The 19210-nt window shown below is 37.4% G+C and overlaps 1 protein-coding gene across 5 annotated transcripts in view; it reads left to right on the forward strand.

The window, feature by feature from the left end:
- HBS1L (HBS1 like translational GTPase) overlaps positions 1–17989 on the forward strand; it is a 76933-nt gene extending 58944 nt beyond the window's left edge. For all 5 annotated transcript variants that reach the window (XM_008162182.3, XM_054721731.1, XM_054721730.1 and 2 more), the window contains 9 exons: positions 245–319; positions 885–1002; positions 1424–1492; positions 5450–5554; positions 8636–8726; positions 9535–9643; positions 12987–13087; positions 16070–16214; positions 17374–17989. In XM_008162182.3, the coding sequence (XP_008160404.2) occupies positions 245–319; positions 885–1002; positions 1424–1492; positions 5450–5554; positions 8636–8726; positions 9535–9643; positions 12987–13087; positions 16070–16214; positions 17374–17385 (825 nt within the window). In that variant the 3' untranslated portion in view covers positions 17386–17989. The remainder of the gene's footprint in view (positions 1–244; positions 320–884; positions 1003–1423; positions 1493–5449; positions 5555–8635; positions 8727–9534; positions 9644–12986; positions 13088–16069; positions 16215–17373) is intronic.
- Positions 17990–19210: the final 1221 nt, after the last annotated feature.

Here is a 19210-nt window from a genome sequence, read left to right on the forward strand (position 1 = left end):
TTAATAGTGAAAACTTATATTTTGAGTTTTAATTTTAACCAGTTAACTGCCACGGTATTTTGAATTCAGTTAAAAAAGATCCACCACTTGCATCTATAGATTTACTGGCTAAAGGATTTTGTATTTAATAGATTTTATGTTTGTCTTATAGTCTTGATTATTTACATTTTATTGTATAAATTTAAATTTTATATATAGCCTGTGTCTGAATCATAGTTTTAAACCTAAATTGGATCTTTATCAGGTTAATTGGCAACAAGAAAGATTTCAAGAGATTACTGGAAAACTTGGGCACTTTCTTAAGCAAGCAGGTTTTAAGGTAAGGTAATTTTAAATTTATTTATGTAGTTACTTTCCTTAAGTCTCATTTTATTATTATGAGAGAAAAAACAAATATGTTGGTGTTCTTGTTAAATGTCATGAATTCTTTTTGTTTTTATTTACCCCGGTATCATGTGTATATTATATCTTAGTTCTTTGGATTACTTCACCTTAAATTGCATATATTTTGTAAATTGGCTTGGACTTAATACAAATAAAATACTTTTTTCCCACCTATTCAATTAGGTGTATGGTTTAGGGCAATCACAGAGAAAAGTGGAAAGCAGTAGAGAGGAATTTCTCCAGCAAAAATGTGAAATATGCCTATGTTACTAGGTAAAATGCTTGGCATGTTTTGGAACATATTTGTAAATTTCCCACAAAATTAAAAAAGTTGAAAATGTTGGATGAGATCAGGATTGTAGTACTATGATTTCTATTACTTTTAAAAAGTACATTGTTGTTGCTTTTGCCAACTTGGTGCAATTATGGTAATAGTGAACCTTTTAACTTTTTAGAAACAATGTTGTATTAAGTTTCATATATCCAATCTTTTTTAATAGGAAAGCGATGTTGCTTTTATCCCTACAAGTGGTCTCAGTGGTGAAAATCTAATCACTAGATCCCAGTCGAGTGAACTTACAAAATGGTATAAAGGACTATGTTTACTAGAACAAATTGGTAAGAATATTGCCTTACTAATTTTGATGCATTATAAATTTGCTATTAATTATTGTTTAGAGTTCTTTATGGTAGACAGTGTTGTGTGTGCAAAAGCATTGGATTTGTATTTAGAGGAGCTATGTTACCAGATTTGAAGTAACATGCAATATTTAAACTAATACTCACTTTTCCTTATTGAATTAATGAGGCTAATACCTACCCTACCCACCTCACAGACTGTTGTTGACATTAAATGATTTAATATGTGTGAAAACATTTTATAAACTACAAAGTATTATATGAATGTCAATTTGCTATTAATTTTTATATTTATAAAAAATAATTATTTTCTAAGAGAGATGGGGCTTTATTGGGCTCTTTGGGCATGAGTCAAAAATTACTTTTAAATTAAACCTAGCTTTTTTGCCATTTTTTTCAGATTCCTTCAAGCCTCCTCAACGATCTATCGATAAGCCTTTTAGATTATGTGTATCTGATGTTTTCAAAGGTAAGTGCTCCCTCTGCAGTACTGCTACCTCTACAGTACTATTGCAGTATGACCCCTGCCTTTCTGTTATCTCCTGACCTCTTTTCTTGGACAAAATTATTATATTGTCTTTCAGATTCTCTCTTCTTTATGCCAATGTGAGGATCACTGCCAAATTTAAAGGGCACAGTACTAGTTTCTTAACTCCCCTGCCCAGAAAAATCTTCAGTTTACTCACTATTTCCCCGACTCATTTATTTTTCAGGTATGAAAATACTTTATCCTTTATCTTTCTAGCCTCATAGTTTTTTCTCATAGTAGAGCCCCTTAGTTTCTATATTCTTCTACCAAACTGGATTGTACACTCTTTCTTAACCACATTGGCGGGTCCCTGTTGCCACAATGCCTACCCAAGGTTTGTTCTTCTCTCTATTCATTTCCTATCTATCTGTAGGAGTCTGGATTCAATCAGGAGATATCTACTCCACATAGGTAAAATAGGAAGTTCAATATAAAGGATTGTTAATGTGAAAAAAGAGTGATATAAGATACTAGGGGCCAGGTGCATGAAATTTGTGCATTGGGGGGTCCCTCAGCCCGACCTGCACCCTCTCCAATCTGGGAGCCCTCAGGGGAAGTCCTGCTGATGGCTTAGGCCTGTTCTCCATGGTTCTCTGCTCTCTGCTTGATGCCACCGCAGGCCCTGGTATCTGCTCTCTGTGGGGGCCTGCTTGCCCTTCACCACCAGAGCCAGGGGCAAGCAGGGCCCTGCTGTCTGCTCGCTCACTGCAGGGGACTGCTTGCCCCTTGCTGCCCCGGCCAGGGGCAAGCAGGGCCCAGCTGTCTGCTCCCCTGCAGTCTGCTGTTGGCTCGCTTGCTACGGGGGATGTTCCCGCCCTGCCCCTGGCCGCTTGTGGGTGCGTCGGCTCGGAGTGCCTGGGTCCCGGGGATGTTTCCGCCCCGCCCCCGGCTGCTCGGCGCCTACGAGCATAGGCCCGGAGTGGCCAGAGGCGTTCTGGGACCCCGGCTGCTCCAGGCGTATGCATGGGCCTACAGGCTCAGAGTGGCCTGGCTCCTGAGGACGTCCTGCGTGCATAGGCCCAGGTCTATAGGCTTAGAGTGCAGGCCTAGTGGTTCAGAGTGGCCTTGGTCCCGAGGAAGCCTGTCCCCGGGACCCAGGCCGCTTGGTGCCAGCACGCGCACAAGCAGCTGCTGCGCCTCTGGCTGCTTGGCGCCTGCGTATGCAAAGTAACCCGCCATCTTTGTTGGATTAATTTGCATACTCACTCCTGATTGGCTGGTGGGCGTTGCAAAGTGATGGTCAATTTGCATATTTCTCTTTCATTAGTGTAGATAAGGAAACTATGTGGTACCCTAGGGCTGAGGGAAGGTACCCAAACACAGAAGGGTACAGACATTGCTGGAGGAGGTGGTGTATTAAATACCTAAGAATACACCTCACTTAATGAGTGTAAGACCCTATCCTATATAATAAAAACCTAATATGCTAAGTGTTCGGTCATCCGGTTGGCCATTCAACCAATCAAAGTGTAATAAGCTAATGATATGCTAAGACCGCTCAACCGCTCGCTATGGCATGCACTGACCACCAGGGGGCAGACACTTGACCGGTCGACCAGTCACTATGATGTGCACTGACCACCAGGGGGCAGATGCTCTTACTGGTAGGTTAGCTTGCTGCTAGGGTCTGGCCGATCAGGACTGAGCAAGATGGGCCGGATACACCCTGGAGCCCTCTCGCAGTCCCTCCCTGGCTGGCCAACCTCCTGCATTCCTCCCTGGCCCCGATCATGCACCATTGGGGTCCCTTGGCCTGACCTGCACCCTCTCGCAATCCAGGACCCCTCGGGGGGTGTCGGAGAGCTGGTTTCGGCCCGATAGCAGAACCACCAGTTGCTATGATGCGCACTGACCACCAAGGAGCAGACGCTCAACACAGGAGCTGCCCCCTGGTGGTCAGTGACTTCTCATGGGGGGAGCGCCACTCAGCCAGATACTGGGCTCACAGCTGGCGGCAGCGCTAAGGATGTCCGACAGTCGGACATCCCCCCGAGGGCTCCCAGACTGCGAGAGGGCACAGGCCGGGCTGAGAACTGCCCCCCCAACCCCCCTGCCGAGTGCAAGAATTTTGTGCACCAGGCCTCTAGTATAGAAATATATAACATGGAAATGGAATAAACAATCTCAGTAAACAGAAGGATGTAACATATTTATATATTTAAAAAGTCAATACAGTAAAAATGTCACTTGTCCCCCATATCTCCATTATTCACAGAGCAGGCAGTAAAGAGTGGATTTGGAACTGAGAAGCATTAAATTGATGACTGGCGAGTTCACCAAACACATCCTCTGAGGTGTTTCTCTGTGTTTTCTGTATCCTCTGTCATTGCATTTCTCATGCAGTAGTATAAGTGTCTGAGTGCTGTCTATTTCACTTAGATTGCGAACTCCCTGAGGGCAAGGACTGTCTGTTCTCTATCTGCATCTGCAGGACCAGGCTCAGTACCTGGCACCTCATACATGCTTAATAAATGTTTAATAATGAATGAATGAAGGTGTCTCACAAAAATCATTTTAACCGTTTGTACGCCACAAGTATCGGCGCAAGCAGCGAACCTTTTTTAATTAAATTCAAAATATCGTGGCAGTTAACTGGTTAAAAAGCTGAAATTTATTATTGTTATTAGCTTCTAGCATTCTGGTAGTAGAAGAGTATATATGGCAATGCTTTCCAAATTACTGTTATCTATTTAAAATACTAGAGGTGCTTAAATTTCTTTTTTGATTAGCAATGTTTGTGACTCTGTTTTTTCATCTGCTATTCTGTCTTCTGGCTACTTCTTGGCTTCTGACTACACTGCTCTCCTCAGTATGTTCCCACTGAGGTTACCAAATGATTGCTGGGTTGCTTATTCCACCTTACTTGAATTTGGTGTTACTTCTGAGACCGTAGTCACATCTGCCTTAAAACTTTTCTCCCTTGGTTTCTGTGACCCACTTTCTCCTTCTCTCATTTCTTTGTCTTTGACCTCTCTATATCTTCTCTGCTCCTCTGCCTCTGTCTTTTAACTAGTGTTCTGTTGTTTCAGTCCTCTTACTCTGCATGCTCCTCTTGTACAGACATGCATGAGTTCATCTACCTCCAGTGTCTTGATGCTTCCCAGATCTGTATCTCCAACCCATCTGTTCACATTCTCTAGGTAAATGTACTACCTGCTCCTGGACATCCCCATAGGGAATGTGCTTCCACGGCTCCATTCTTATGGAATTTGGTGTGATTGGTGCCCCCTGGAATGCATCTTCTCCACATGTATGTCTTGTAGACACTTCATTATTTCATGTGGTCCCTATAAATTTCATATAAATGACACTGGGTCTTAGCACATCCCACATGCGGTTATAACTCTGCACCTTTGCATATGAAGTTTTCTGGGTCAGCAGTGTTTTCCTGCTTCCCCTACCCATACACACAAGCTACCTGGTGATCTCCTGTTCCTTCTCCTTCTAAGTGCCCAGCTAAACTGTACTTGCTCCCCCTCAACATGGATTCTTCTGTGTGCCTTTTTCTGTTTCTAAGTGTTCATTATAAATAACATTTGTCTCTGGACAATGTAATTGTTTTTGTCTTTCTCTTCATTGGTGTAAACTTATGGGTAGGTGATTATATTTTTATCTCTTTATCCCCAGAGTGCCTGGTACTTAGTAAACATTCAATATATATTTGAAGAAGAAATGAATTTCCACTTTTTATAATATGAATAATTTTATTTGTAAGAAAATCAAGAGTAGAATGTGGTATGCCATATTAGTATATGTTAAAAATTCTGAGATTAACATTGATGTTCATTGAACTACAGTTTTGTATATAACTGCTAGAGAACCAAATAGAGCTAATAGCATTAATCATCAGATAACATTGCTCTGTGAATCATTATAAGCTTTGGGTATGTTTTGCAGATCAAGGATCTGGATTTTGTGTAACTGGGAAAATTGAGGCTGGTTATATCCAAACTGGTGACCGACTACTAGCAATGCCTCCTAATGAAACCTGTACTGCAAAAGGTATTCCTCTGCAAAATTCTTCTGCTAAATAACCCTTACGTTGAGACAGCACATTTTAAAAAGTAGTGCAATAATTTACTCCAGAGTAAATAACCTCTTACTGAAATTGTAACTGACTGTCAAAATGATACTAACTGTTGAAGATAAAAATGTGAAAACATTAAACGATTTTTTTCTGTTGTGACTGTGTGTGTATATATGTACCTATAGCATTCTAACTGTGGTAGCATTTTTTTTTTTTTTTACACTGATGTGAGAAGTCTGTTTAGGATTTAACCAGATGTAGAGACACCTGACAGATACATTTAAAATAGTATTCAGTAGCAGAAATTAAGTCCAACCTAACCGGGCACTAAACAGTCAGTGGCAAAGCAGACTGCTGCAGTCTGTTGTTTTGAAATGTGCATTTCAAAATCACTATATGGTAACAGCTTTGATCATGTTTATACCCTCCCCCCAAAAATTATAGGAAGACCTAAGAAAATAAGATGTAAATGTAGAGAATCCTGATGTTGAAAAGAGAAATTAATTATGAGCTAGTTTAAAGTACACCAATTATTGCTTTTGTACATAATCTAATATATGACCTTTCATAATGGCTGATGACTGTTCTCATCTTTTAATCATTTGATCTTACATGTGTACATGTTATTCTTTTCTAAATTGTGCTTCAAAGTGTATAATGTTATACTTACCTTAAGATTAAATCTTTCAACTAAGCCTCGGACTTCAACTTAAAAATGCAGATCTGCTTATACTATAAAGTAATAGTATTTGTAACAATTTTAAACTAAAGTGTAATCTACTGTGAGTGTTAAAATTTTTTGAAATTTCAGTTCTTCTTCTGTTAATCTTGTTTATAATTTATATCCAGAGTTTTTTATAAATTTGAATGTACATTTAAAAAATTTAATTTGCTTATTACTTTAAAAGCTAATTTCTTAATGATTATAAGAAATTAATGAATATGTGTCTAAGTAATAGTGTTTAACCTACATTTAAAGATGAATAAGGGCATGAAAGATAAAATTATTTCCATTTTACTTTTTTCTTTCGACTTGCTTAGGGATCATGAAAATTCTGTTTAGATAAACAATAATACATATACATTTTTTTAAAAACTTGCAGGTTCAGATCTCTTGTTTTTTAAAATGATCAAGAGCTATAATAGTTTTGAAATACTGATTTATGTTAACAAGCTTTTTTGAGAATAGGAAGTGTTGTTTTTTTAATAACTAGTAGACATTAATTAAAACCATGTTTTAAAAATTATCCATGGACCTTACAGATTGATTACTTTGTGACAATTTGGTCACTTCTGAAAGTCCCACATTCTGCGCCTTACTCCTTCCTGTCACTTCCCTTCCAGAAAAACTCTACCCATTTGTCTTTAATCCAGTGGTCTTAAAGAGACACCATATCAGAAGCCCCTGGAGAGTATTGCAACCTCTCCTGAGAGCTGTGCTTCTACCCCAGCATGGAGGCTCTCCGTTCTCAATTTCTAACCCTGTGCTTTGCTTCATTTATTTGGTTGTTTAATGCACACTTCTATCTGAACACTTTAGGTGCTACTGTGGCTCATTAACCAGCTGTGTCCTAAAAGAGAGAAGTGACTAAATCTGCAACCAACAAGTGGAAATTCTTAATTACATTTTTACCTTATTAACATTATCAAGTGCATGGAGTGTTGAAAAAGAACTTTTTGTGTGTAATGTCTGTCCAGTGAAGAAGGTCTTCAAGAAGATAGATATCATATATAGGACAGTGTAACATGTTTGGGGGCAGAAAATTAGATTATATATTATCTGCAGATTTTGTTGTTGTTAATTGAACTTCTGGTATGAATGCCCTTCGATCTTAAATTAAGGCAATCTCTAGTGAATGTTAAGTAGCTAGCTCCTGTCTTCAATGTCACATTTCATAGCAAAATCATGGTCATTTAAAATCTACATTTGAAAACTAAATTTAATTAGTTGAAAATTTAGCAAATATTCCTTAATATCAGAATTGTTAACAACTTTAGAGTCAAGGACCTCTTTGATACCTTGATGAAAATTATGGCTCTTTTCTCAGAGTAATTCAGATGTGCACATAATTCAAATTTTGAATAAAAGTGTAGGTTGTTTCAGAGCCCTTAAAGTTCTCGAATTTTCAAAAAGTCTTAAAGAAACTTGCATAAGTGTATGCTACATAGGAAAAATAAGTATTTTCAGAAATATGAGGGTAAATTATAATTTACTAAAAACATGTCATTTAAGAACTATTCGACAGTTGTTGCCCTTCATACTGTCTTCATCACAAGACTAAAGTTCCAGTGGAAAGGAGCTTACCCCATAAACTTAACCCATGGAATCATAAAATATGATATTCCTTTTAAGTCTTTGAATAAGGCAGCAGAGGATTGCCCTTGCAGTTGTTCTCCAGGCTAATCCCTAGGTAAGAGAGGTATGTGGCAGCACCTGGGATCATTTTTAAATTAAAATTTTTACATTATTAATCTCTTTTTATATAACCAGTTATCACTGTGCATCTCTCTGTCTCTGGGCAGCCATTCTTTTGAGACAGGAGTTAGTGAAAGGGTCTGCCAAGAGCACGTCTGACGGAGCAGTGATGCCCATGGGCTCCTCGGAGAACATTGGATTGGTTTAGGTGGTTGTCAAATTCGACGTAAAACTGAAGACTAGACAGCTTCCCCAGTCCCATTTTTTATGTTATTAAAAGTAATTGGAGCTGTATTGTTATACCTACATCCATTAATATAACAAATATTTGAATGGGGCCTGTTTAATTAATATACCTAGTTGTGTAAATGAGTTTAAAATTCTCGATTAAAAAAGCAGAAATCAGCCTTTTATGGACAAATACAAGTCACTTAATGTTTAGGGTGGTTTGCCAGAGGAGTCAAGTGTAGAGGAAGTGCGTCTTCCTCAGCATTCACAGTTACTCTTCTCACTCTCGATCCATTCATATTGAAAATGATGAGTAGTGACTGATGAGGCACAAATCAGCCAAACTCTCTTGGTTGTTATGGTTCAATATTGAGGTGTTTCATTGTATTCTTTGGTTCTTACTCATTTCCAGGAATCACTCTGCATGATGAACCTGTCGATTGGGCAGCAGCAGGCGATCATGTTAGTCTTACGTTGGTTGGGATGGATATCATCAAAATTAAGTGAGTGAGAAAATGAATTTAATCAACCATTGTTTTAGATATAGGACCTCAAAACACATACATTTTGCATTTGACCAGTTCAAATGAAAGAATGAGTATTAATTCTGAGTCTTACTTGGCCAAAACCAGGCACTGTGGAAGTATAAGGATAATAAGCAAACCTACTTAAAATTGAAATCAATACATGTCAGCTCACGTACTTGTTCTTTGAGTGAAAGCTGTTATGTGTGAAAATGATATCCTATCTAATAAAAGAGTAATATGCAAATTGACTGTAACTCCAAGACACAAGATGGCTGCCCCCATGTGGACACAAGATGGCCGCCACAAGATGGCCTGTGGGGAGGGCAGTTGTGGGGATCAGGGCTGCAAAAGAGGGCAGTTTGGGTAACCAGGCCTGCAGGGGAGGTCAGTTAGGGGCAATCAGGCCTGCAGCGGAGCAGTTAGGCATCTATCAGGCTGGCAGGGGAGTGGTTAGGGGGTGATCAGGCTGGCAGGCAGAAGCAGTTAGGGGAAATCAGGCAGGCAGGCAAGTGAGTGGTTGGGAGCCAGCACTCTTGGATTGTGAGAGGGATGTCCCAGATTGGAGAGGGTGCAGGCTGGGCTGAGGGACACCCCCCCATGCACAAATTTCGTGCACCAGGCCTCTAGTAAGGTAAAAAGCCAGACTTTGACCCAGAAGGGAATATTTAGAAAAAGACCCTAATTTGCTTGCTTGTTTTATTTAGTAAATGATTGTAGAGATAATCCTATTAGATGTATATTTATTTGTCCCCCAACTACCTTCTCTTCTTTTTTCTTGTTACAGTGTTGGCTGTATATTTTGTGGTCCCAAAGAACCCATTAAAGCTTGCACTCGATTCAGAGCCCGAATCCTCATCTTTAATATTGAAATTCCTATCACTAAAGGATTTCCTGTAAGTTTCAAAATGTTCAGTTGTTACTGTTTTTACAAATTCAAAGTCACTTTATCCTAAAAAGTAATAATTTTTTTAAAAATTGATAGTGCTGTGGTTATTTTCAGCTAACATCTTATTACTCTAATCCAGAAAAATAGGAAATTAGAATTTGAAAATCATTTTTATTTTACTTTGTATTGTGATCCTTGAGCCTGAGTATTTTTCAAAGAGGCATTGAGTAGATATTTCATAATCAATAGGATACAAACTGATGGTAATAATACAGCTCATCTAGGGAAATTGGTAGATCCTTTTTCACTGTGTTCTAAAGGTTATCTGACTAATTGTAAATTGGGTTTTTCTGTTTTTTTGTTTTAATATGCTTATTTGTAGTTTTTCTGATTATAAAAGTGATACGTTGTTAGAGAAAACTTTGAAAAACACAAGAAAATAAACTTAGTAAGATTGTTCTATAATTGCATAATCCATAAATATATATTCTTTACATTTCGGTGTGTTTTTCTGTGTACGTGCTATCTACCCATTGGTATTTATGGATATATTCTGGGGATGCTTGCCATAGAGTAAACTTAATTGTGCTGAAGCAACACCTTGAGACTCTGCATGCTGTGAGGTTGGTTTGCTGGTTATCATGGACCAGCTTCATTTGAAACATACACATTTATGGGAAGAGGATGATTTTATGCTATAATGTTACTTATCCAGAAAAGATACTGCTACTTGTGCATAGCATGAATTCCTTTTCTTATGTGTAATTTTTTTCAGATATTCAGGCTATACTCTGTTTATAGGTTGGTAACTTGTTTTTGCCACTTGACAAATGAGCATTTTTCCCATGAGACTTCTTTTATCTTGATCAGCTTATATAGTACAGATTCTTCATGACAGTAAAAAAAAAGGTTCCTCAGTGGAATTAAATGGCTTCCCTTTGAAAATATAAACAGCTCACCATTCAATGCATCTTTGCAATAAAAGTAAGACAGTAATAGTTAATGGACCTTTAAGCTTTATTTAAGTTAGTGATAATACTTAAGGGGTTAAACATACATTTATTTAGCTATTTTAAATTCATTTTATACTTACACCCTTTTATTTGAGTCATGTGCTTTGCTGATAATTTTTTGTAATCCTATGTAAATTAGATCATATAAAATGTTTATAAGATACTGTTTAAGTATTTTCGTTTTATAATTATATTCCATTTCTCCCATAAGCTAAAAAAGGGAGTAGAAGCTTCTCTCCAAAAAAAACCCACAACCTGTTATAGATGAAAATATTTAATTTTTAAATATTCAAAATGCATGTATTGATAGGCAAAGAACTACAATTTAATTGCTATGAACAAATGGCACTAATTCTTAGAAAGCAGTATGTCCAGTGGAGAAGCTGGAGAGGTTGGTTTCTGCATGCTTTTACTCATGCAGCAATAATTTTTGCCAATGGAGAGGTACATAGGTCAAGAGGTCAGTAGTTACTTTGAATAGTAATACTGTTTTCCTGTCTACTGTAGTTTCTTAAAAATAAGTTTGAATTGAAAGTTTTTCAGTGCTGCTTAATGAGATTGCTCTCACGTGTATCGATTCACGAATGCAGGATGAAATGTGTTTCAGAAAAGCAGTCACGTTTTGTCATTGTCCACTTCCTGTGGGAAGAAACCTTTCAAAATGTAATGTTTAACCAAGAAAAGGCTTCCTAAGTAATTAAAATTTTACTATTTAGGGACTTATTTATTATTGCTACATAAATACAGGGTGATGCAAAAGTAGGTTTACAGTTGTGAGTGTATGAAACACAGAGTTCATTCTTATATTAACCATTTTTAAGTGTTTAGTGGCATAAAGTACATTCACATTGTTATGTATTCATCAACACCATCAATTTCAAGACCCTTTTCCTTATACCAAACTGAAACTACCTACCCATTAAACATTAACTCCCCTTTCCTGCCCCTGTCCCCTGGTAATCACTATTCCACTTTCTGTCTCTGAATTTGACTATTCTAGGTACCTCATATAAATAGAATCAAATACTATTTACCCTTTTGCACTTTGCTTATTTTACTTCATATGATGTTTTCAAGGTTCATCCATATTATAGCATGTATCAAAATTTCAGTCATTTTTAAGGCTGAATAATATTCCATTTTATGTAAATGCCACATTTTGTTTATTTATTCATCTTTTGATGGTGCCCTGAACTCTTACCTCCTTCTTTGGGAAATAACCCTTCAATTTTCCTTTTAAGAAATTTCCTTTTCTCATTGACTTTGTGCTACTTAACAGATTATCGTTTATAAAACAGTAGACAATTTAATTCTTTCAACCCCACATGAAGTACAGAATCTTAAACCTTATCTGAAACTCTTCAGGCTTCTGTTTTCTGAATATGCAAACTATTTTAGCCAAGACATTTCAGAAGAGAAGTGTCAGTGTTTCTTCAGGAAAATAGCATAACATGGTACTTACAAACCACTTAAACGTTTGATAGCTTGGCCACTTCCTGGGTATTTGATTTTTCCACTAACCTAGCTATAGACATAGTGTACACTCAGTCCTTACTATTTGAATGGAGGACAGCCTAACTGACTCCAGTTGACCTCAGCAAAAATTTGTCTCTGACACACGTCACCATAACCACATTAGGTTACTTAGCCTTTTTGATATTAAATTTTCTTATATATAAAACATGAACAATAATAGCTAATATGTAAGGCCATCAATTAACTGAATGTTTACCATTTTAAAGTGGCTAGGCACTACTTTAAAATAACATCTGATTTTCCTCATTTTAGTGATAAGGATCCTGAAGCTGGGCTGTTGGGGATTAAGAGTGGTTAAAGGACTTGTCACAAATTGTACAGCTGGAAAGTGTGGAGTTAAGATTTGAACTCGGATCTGTCTGACTTCAAAGCCATTCTAAACTCCCCTATAATATTTTATTCTCATTATCCAACAGTGAATATATTAATTCTTGCTTTAATGTCACATGATTCCCCTTCCCTAATTTTTATGATGAAACAGTTCACATTTGTTGAACACTTTTTGTACCAGTCACTGTCTCTGATCCTATTTAATTCTCATCTCACCCTATAAGGAAGGTTATGCAATTCACTAAAGTATACACAGTGAGTGGTGGTGATGTTTGAAGTGCCTCCCGTGACCTTTTCCCCCTAGTAAGTTGGGGAACAAGCTAATTAGAATGGTGAGACTTGGAGGAGGCAACTGGAGATCCTAAAAACCCCAGGCAATAGTGCTGCATTTAATATAATTAAATGTGAGCAAGTACTAGGCCAGAGATGCTGTGGTAAGCAATTATTCAGGGTTACAATGTTTTGTTTTAGGTGCTGTTACACTACCAGACTGTCAGTGAGCCTGCTGTTATTAAACGATTGATTAGCGTCTTGAACAAAAGCACGGGTGAGGTCACCAAGAAGAAGCCTAAGTAAGTGTTTTAATGCATAAATAATAAACACAAGCAATTTAAGCAAATTTCTTACAGTTTAATTTTTTTGTGTAATATTTTTAGGGGTGGTAAGTGAACTCTCTTTTCACTTGTTCCAGAAATCACTTTTTTAAGGACTAGATTAAAACAGACACAAAAATAAATATTTAAGCTCCTACATAGGTATGAATGCTAGATGTAATTTCTGTTCTGCATGGTGGTAATGATGGGGTGTGATTGTAAATAAAATGGAAATATAAATTTACATGTATGTATCAAGCAATGTAAAAATAAAGGCATTTAAAAAAACACACCAGTCCTACATTTTAAAAGATGAACTTGAATTATGCCTAGCCACTGGTTCCAAATTCCAGCTGAGTGTTGTTAAGTTTCTTGTCTTCTCCTTACAGGGAGTCATTCATTCCCTATGCCAGTGGTCGGCAAGCTCATTAGTCAACAGAGCCAAATATCAACAGTACAACGATTGAAATTTCTTTTGAGAGCCAAATTTTTAAAACTTAAACTTCTTCTAACGCCACTTCTTCAAAATAGACTCGCCCAGGCCGTGGTATTTTGTGGAAGAGCCACACTCAAGGGGTCAAAGAGCCACATGTGGCTCGCGAGCCGCAGTTTGCTGACCACGGCCCTATGCTAAGAACACCCAGGGAGAAAGCGCACTACACACACTGTAGCTCCCAGTGTTTTCCACCTGGAAAGTATTTTCCTTCTGCTCAGTGGTCACCTGGAACCTTAGCTGAGCTCATCACATCACGCTGGTCCCCTCTGCTTACTGTTAATATCTAGGCCTAGGTGGGGACCATTCCCCTTTGGCTGGGACAAGGCTAGCACTTTCAAAGGAAGTGCTTCCTGAGAACTTAAGTTTCTTACCCTAAATCAACTAAAGGCTAACCACAGTTTGGCTTGGCTGCTTCAGCCTTGGGGTTTTCCTCCCTTCTTCTCTTTGGGGAATCCCACCCAAAATCCCCTTTTTTCTGTCCTTGGGTGTTCCTCCTCATCTGCACCTGTGTAAGAGGCCAAAGGTGGTTAGTGGGTTAATGGGTTGGCTGCAAGTGGAAGAGAGAATCTTCACACTGCTCTAAACCATGCCTATTTCTCCATTATTTATAAAGGGCTTCTTATCTCTTAAAGATCCTTGTTTATTTTTAACCTCAGCCTTTAGCTTCTAGCATGAGTGTCTGCCGTAATGTGCTGAGAAATGTGCTAAGGACTAACATTTCTGGAGGACTGTTGTTTCATAGGCTCTGTCATGAATGCTTTCACATGTTTATATGCTCAGGAACCATATGAAGAAGGTACTATTATTTCCCCCATTTTTTAGATGAGGAAACTGAAACTTAGAGAGGTTGTATCACATGTTCAAGGTCACAGAACTAGCAAATAGCAGAGCCAGGATTCTAACACAGTTGGTTCACATAAGTCACATCCTTTTTGACAGAAGCCAGGTTGTTTGACCCAGTCAAGTGATTTGGAGAATTCTCAATCTGAAATTGTCTCATCAAATCTAATCCTGAATTCCCCATCCTGCTGTAAGTCCTAGCTCAGTGATATTAGGTCTTAATATATTCTCATATTAGTTTTCCCTGTCATCTTATTTATAATTTAGTCCTTTCCTCCTATTTTGCACCAATGCCATTTGGCCTTTTTCTTTTTTTCCACTAAAGGCACTTTGTAGACTCAATTGCTTTATATGGAATGGAATTGAACTTTCTAGAAACTAAGCGCAAATCATAAATGTATTGGATCTTCTCCTTCCTAAGAAATGAGACTTTGGCCTGAAATTGTCTAAAATCAATATTTGGAAATTTTGCAATACTAGTAGCTTATTCTATCAGTCTGTCTCTGAACTAATTTTTCAGAAGATGAGTCTGTGATTGTTGTTCTCTGTCTTTCTAGAGCAGATCAAAATTAAAATAGAGAACAATGTCAGAATGTCCCCTGTGGGGTTCTGCTTCTTGTAGTAAATAAGGGTGTTGTGTCCGTGCATTTTTTGGATTTTTGTTGGTTGGCTTATCTGTGTGAACCTCTTATAATCAGGCCCATGCCCCATCCCCTTCATTTCCTACAAACATCATATTGTGGAAAAATCTTATGTGATTATGTCCTGAACCTTTGTTAAAGAACCGATTTCTGTGTTCTCACTAGGAGATGACTCTCTCTGAAAAGATAACTTCAACACATAATTTATTAATTAGAATTTTACTAGGGAAAACATAAGACATTGCATTCTTCTTGTAAAGTACAAGTGCCTCAATTTCTTGGTTAGATAATTGAAACTCTCTGTTTCATTGAGGTAATGACAGGGAAGGCTTTGACAGAGGGGGTTTGAGCATACTTTACGTTATAGCATCCTCCCAGGGATAGCTTTACATTTGAAAGATTGGTTATATATATGAGAGAGAGAGAGAGAGAGAGAGAGAGAGAGAGAGAGAGAGAGAGAGAGAGAGAGAGGGAGAGAGAGAGAGAGAGAGAGAGAGAAAGAAAGATGAACTAATATTTCTTAAAATATGTGTGTAGTCTAGCCAGCATGGCTCAGTGGTTGAGTGTCGACCTATGAACTAGGTCACGGTTCAATTCCCTGTCAGGGCACATGCCTGGGTTGCAGGCTTCATCCCCAGTGTGGGGCATGCTAGAGGCAGCCGATCAATGATTCTCTTTCATCATTGATGCTACTCTTGCTCTCTCCCTCTCCCTTCTTCTCTTAAATCAATAAAAATACTTAAAATATGTATATATATGTGTGTATATATATGAACTAATCTAGAATTTCTGCTGTGATTTTTTTTTCAACCTAAAAAAATTCAAAGGACACATTTTCATTTTAAGAAAAACTAATTTTCTTTTTAAGTTTTTGAAAGACTAAGTTGATTTGTTGATTGAATGTGAAATATTTATTTTCCAGGTTGTTTATTTCATTTATTCACCTCTATTGGATATTCATTTTTTCCTTTTTGTTCTTGATAGGTTGTTGACTAAAGGTCAGAATGCGTTGGTAGAGCTACAGACACAAAGACCAGTGGCTCTTGAGCTATACAAAGACTTTAAGGAACTGGGGAGGTTCATGCTACGCTACAGTGGTTCTACAGTAGCTGCTGGTGTAGTCACTGAGGTATTGTAAAGTGACCGGTTGTGTGTCCATGGTTATGATGTCTTTTTCTACTTTTTAAGGGTGACTAATGAGATTTTATGGCTTAAGGGAAACACAGTTATGGTATTATAAAAATGTTTAAATTTATATTAAAAATTTTTAAAAATGGCAAGAAATGTTTGGTCTTGGAATTTCCTACAGTGAGACTTCCAAACCATGTTCTCCATCAGTAACATTGCTCAAAATTAAAGGAAATCCATTGAAAAGTCTCTAAGTATGCAATCCAAATTATGAGAATACAAACTTTGAAAGTCAAATAAGTTGGGGGCAGTAATTTCATTTAATAGAAGAGCCCACATTAACATTTTTTCTTTATATGACTGGCTTTCAGGACATTTGAAATGATTCATTCAAAAAGTTCAGTTAACATATTAGTAATGTTTCTGAAGCAGACCTGTTATATAATGTGAGGTGCAGCTGAGTTATGGAGAAAATAGCCAGAAATAAACCAGAAAATTTCAATAATTTAAATTTTCTTCTACACTATCATGATCAACATAAGTCTTAGGAATATTATATTTTAAGGGGGGATTTACTCATTTAGATAATTATTTTCTGCATGAAACTTATTCAAGTCATTTAATTGTATGTATACCGTACTTTGAACAGAGGGCTTTAGGTTGGAGCAAAATCCAGTTACACGTGTGTCATGTAAAAGACTCTGGAGTTTTTTGTGTATGTTGCTGTTCCGCTGATTCCTAGCAGCATAAGCACAACATTTCTCCCTGGATTTATTCTTCTATAAAGATGGGTAATGGGCTCTGTCTCCCGGAGCTGTGGATGTGAAATGAAATGATTAGTGGAAAGACTTGGCACAGTAATTGACACACATAAACCATTCCATAAATGCTGTCTCATGTCATTGTCATTAACATCACATCTAATCTGCCAAAGCACTCTTTATAAAAGCGCATTCTAAAAATAAGATGCAGTCCCTTGTGGGAAATAATGGAGTGATTATAGTTAATCTCAGAAATATATGACTAGGGAAGGGAACAGTGGCAGGAAAAAGAAAAAAGATTCATCTTGATAAAATGATTTCACTGCCATTTGCCTGTTGTTGTTTGTTCTTTTAATATGATGGATTGAATTTTAGCAAATACGTTTTTCTCCTTTACAGATAAAAGAATGATGGGTCAGAACTTCTCCAGTGTTTCCAAATGCAAGGACATAACTAAGCTATGTTTTTAAAGAATCCAGTTATTCAATTAAAGGAACAATGTGCAATTGGTATTATTTTTTAATGAGATATAATCAGCAGCAAAGAAGTATTGATTATCACTCCTGCAAAAATGTCAAGTTGCCAAACCATCTTTCCCTTTGAAATGTTAGTAAATGGATTTACTTTGCTAAGATTTATGGAAACTATCTGAAATACGTATTAGAAGAATTGAATCATCATGAAATGAACTCAACTTCCAGCCAAACTACGGAATGTTTACAGTTTCCTTTTGGTTTTCAACTCTACTGCATACATTTTGGAAAAATAACTAAATTGGGTGGTTGAGGTAGTTAATATTTGACCAGTGCAAATTTTTTTTTTTGTTAACTCTAAGGAAAGATTTACTGAAGGTTATAATCATAAAGGTATTTTGTGTTGAGCATAAGAATGTTCTTCCTCCAACAAGTAAACTTTTGAAAGATTAGGTTGGAATTAGTGGAAACTCTTCCTTTGTTATCCAAACTATTATTTAAGGTGTAAAGCCAACTAATAAAATGTCTTAGTTTGAGCATAACAGCAAAATGTGTTTTGTTTCTTAAATGTATATGAGATTCTTTACCACTGTCACTAAATATGACTTTGGGGTTTAATGGGATCTTTTTTTTCTTTTCCTTTTTAAAAAAATATGTTTTTATTGATTTTAGAGAGAGAGCAAGGCAGAGGGGGAGAGAGAAACATCATTGTGAGAGGGGAACATTGATCTGCTGCCTCCTGCACATACCCTACCCTGGGTCGAGCCTGCAACCTGGGCATGTGCCCTGACTGGGATTCGAACCAGCAGTGCTCAACTAACTGAGCCACACTGACCAGGGTTTATGGGATCTTTTTCAGTTATGAGTTTCCCAACTCTTTCTCATGAATTCTTGCTTTTTATCTTACTAGCAGATCAAATTTAGTCTCATCCATTTTTTAACCATAACTTTATTTTTTTCATTCTCATTTTTAAAACTACATACGTGATAATTTTATCTTTATCTAGCATGCCTTATAGACTGTAAGTCCCCGTAAGAATCATGTTTTTATTTTATTTTTATTTTAAATATATTTTATTGATTTCAGAGAGGAAGGGAGCGGGAGAGAAAGATAGAAACATCAATGATGAAAGAGAATCATTGGTCGGCTGCCTCCTGCACACCCCACACCTGGGATCGAGCCCACAACCCAGGCATATGCCCTGATCGGAATCAAATTGTGACCTCCTGGTTCATAAGCCAACAAGAGTCAAGGTTTTCTTAAAGTGTCAACAACCAACTCCAAGGCATATTTACATAACAAGTGTCACTGGACTGCCTCCTGGGTACGGGTTGCTTTTGGGTAGATTTCATCCGCAGCTAAGCCTGGAATTCTGATTTGATGGACCACGTAACTTAAAGTTGGGGAACGGTGTGATCAGGCTTACCATCTACAACAGCAATGTTTTCTTCTTAATTGAAAAATATCATTCATGATAAAGTGCACAGAGCATGAATGTGCTGCTTGGTGAATGATCACCAGGTGAACACACCAGTTTAATAAATTCATTTCTTTATTAAGAAGTATTTGTGTACTTGTCACTTTAGAGTGAACTTGCTAAGGCGAGAACGTGTTTTATTTATTTATTATATTTAGCAGGAATTTAATAGCTGCACCTGACAGAAACCTAATTTCAAGTGACTTAAGCAAAAAAGAAAGTACCATTAGCCCTGGCTTTGACTCAGTCTTGATGGAGCAGCTCACAATGTCTGCAAGGACTCAT

The sequence above is a fragment of the Eptesicus fuscus genome, chromosome 10, assembly GCF_027574615.1.
Source record: "Eptesicus fuscus isolate TK198812 chromosome 10, DD_ASM_mEF_20220401, whole genome shotgun sequence".
Lineage (NCBI taxonomy): Eukaryota > Metazoa > Chordata > Mammalia > Chiroptera > Vespertilionidae > Eptesicus > Eptesicus fuscus.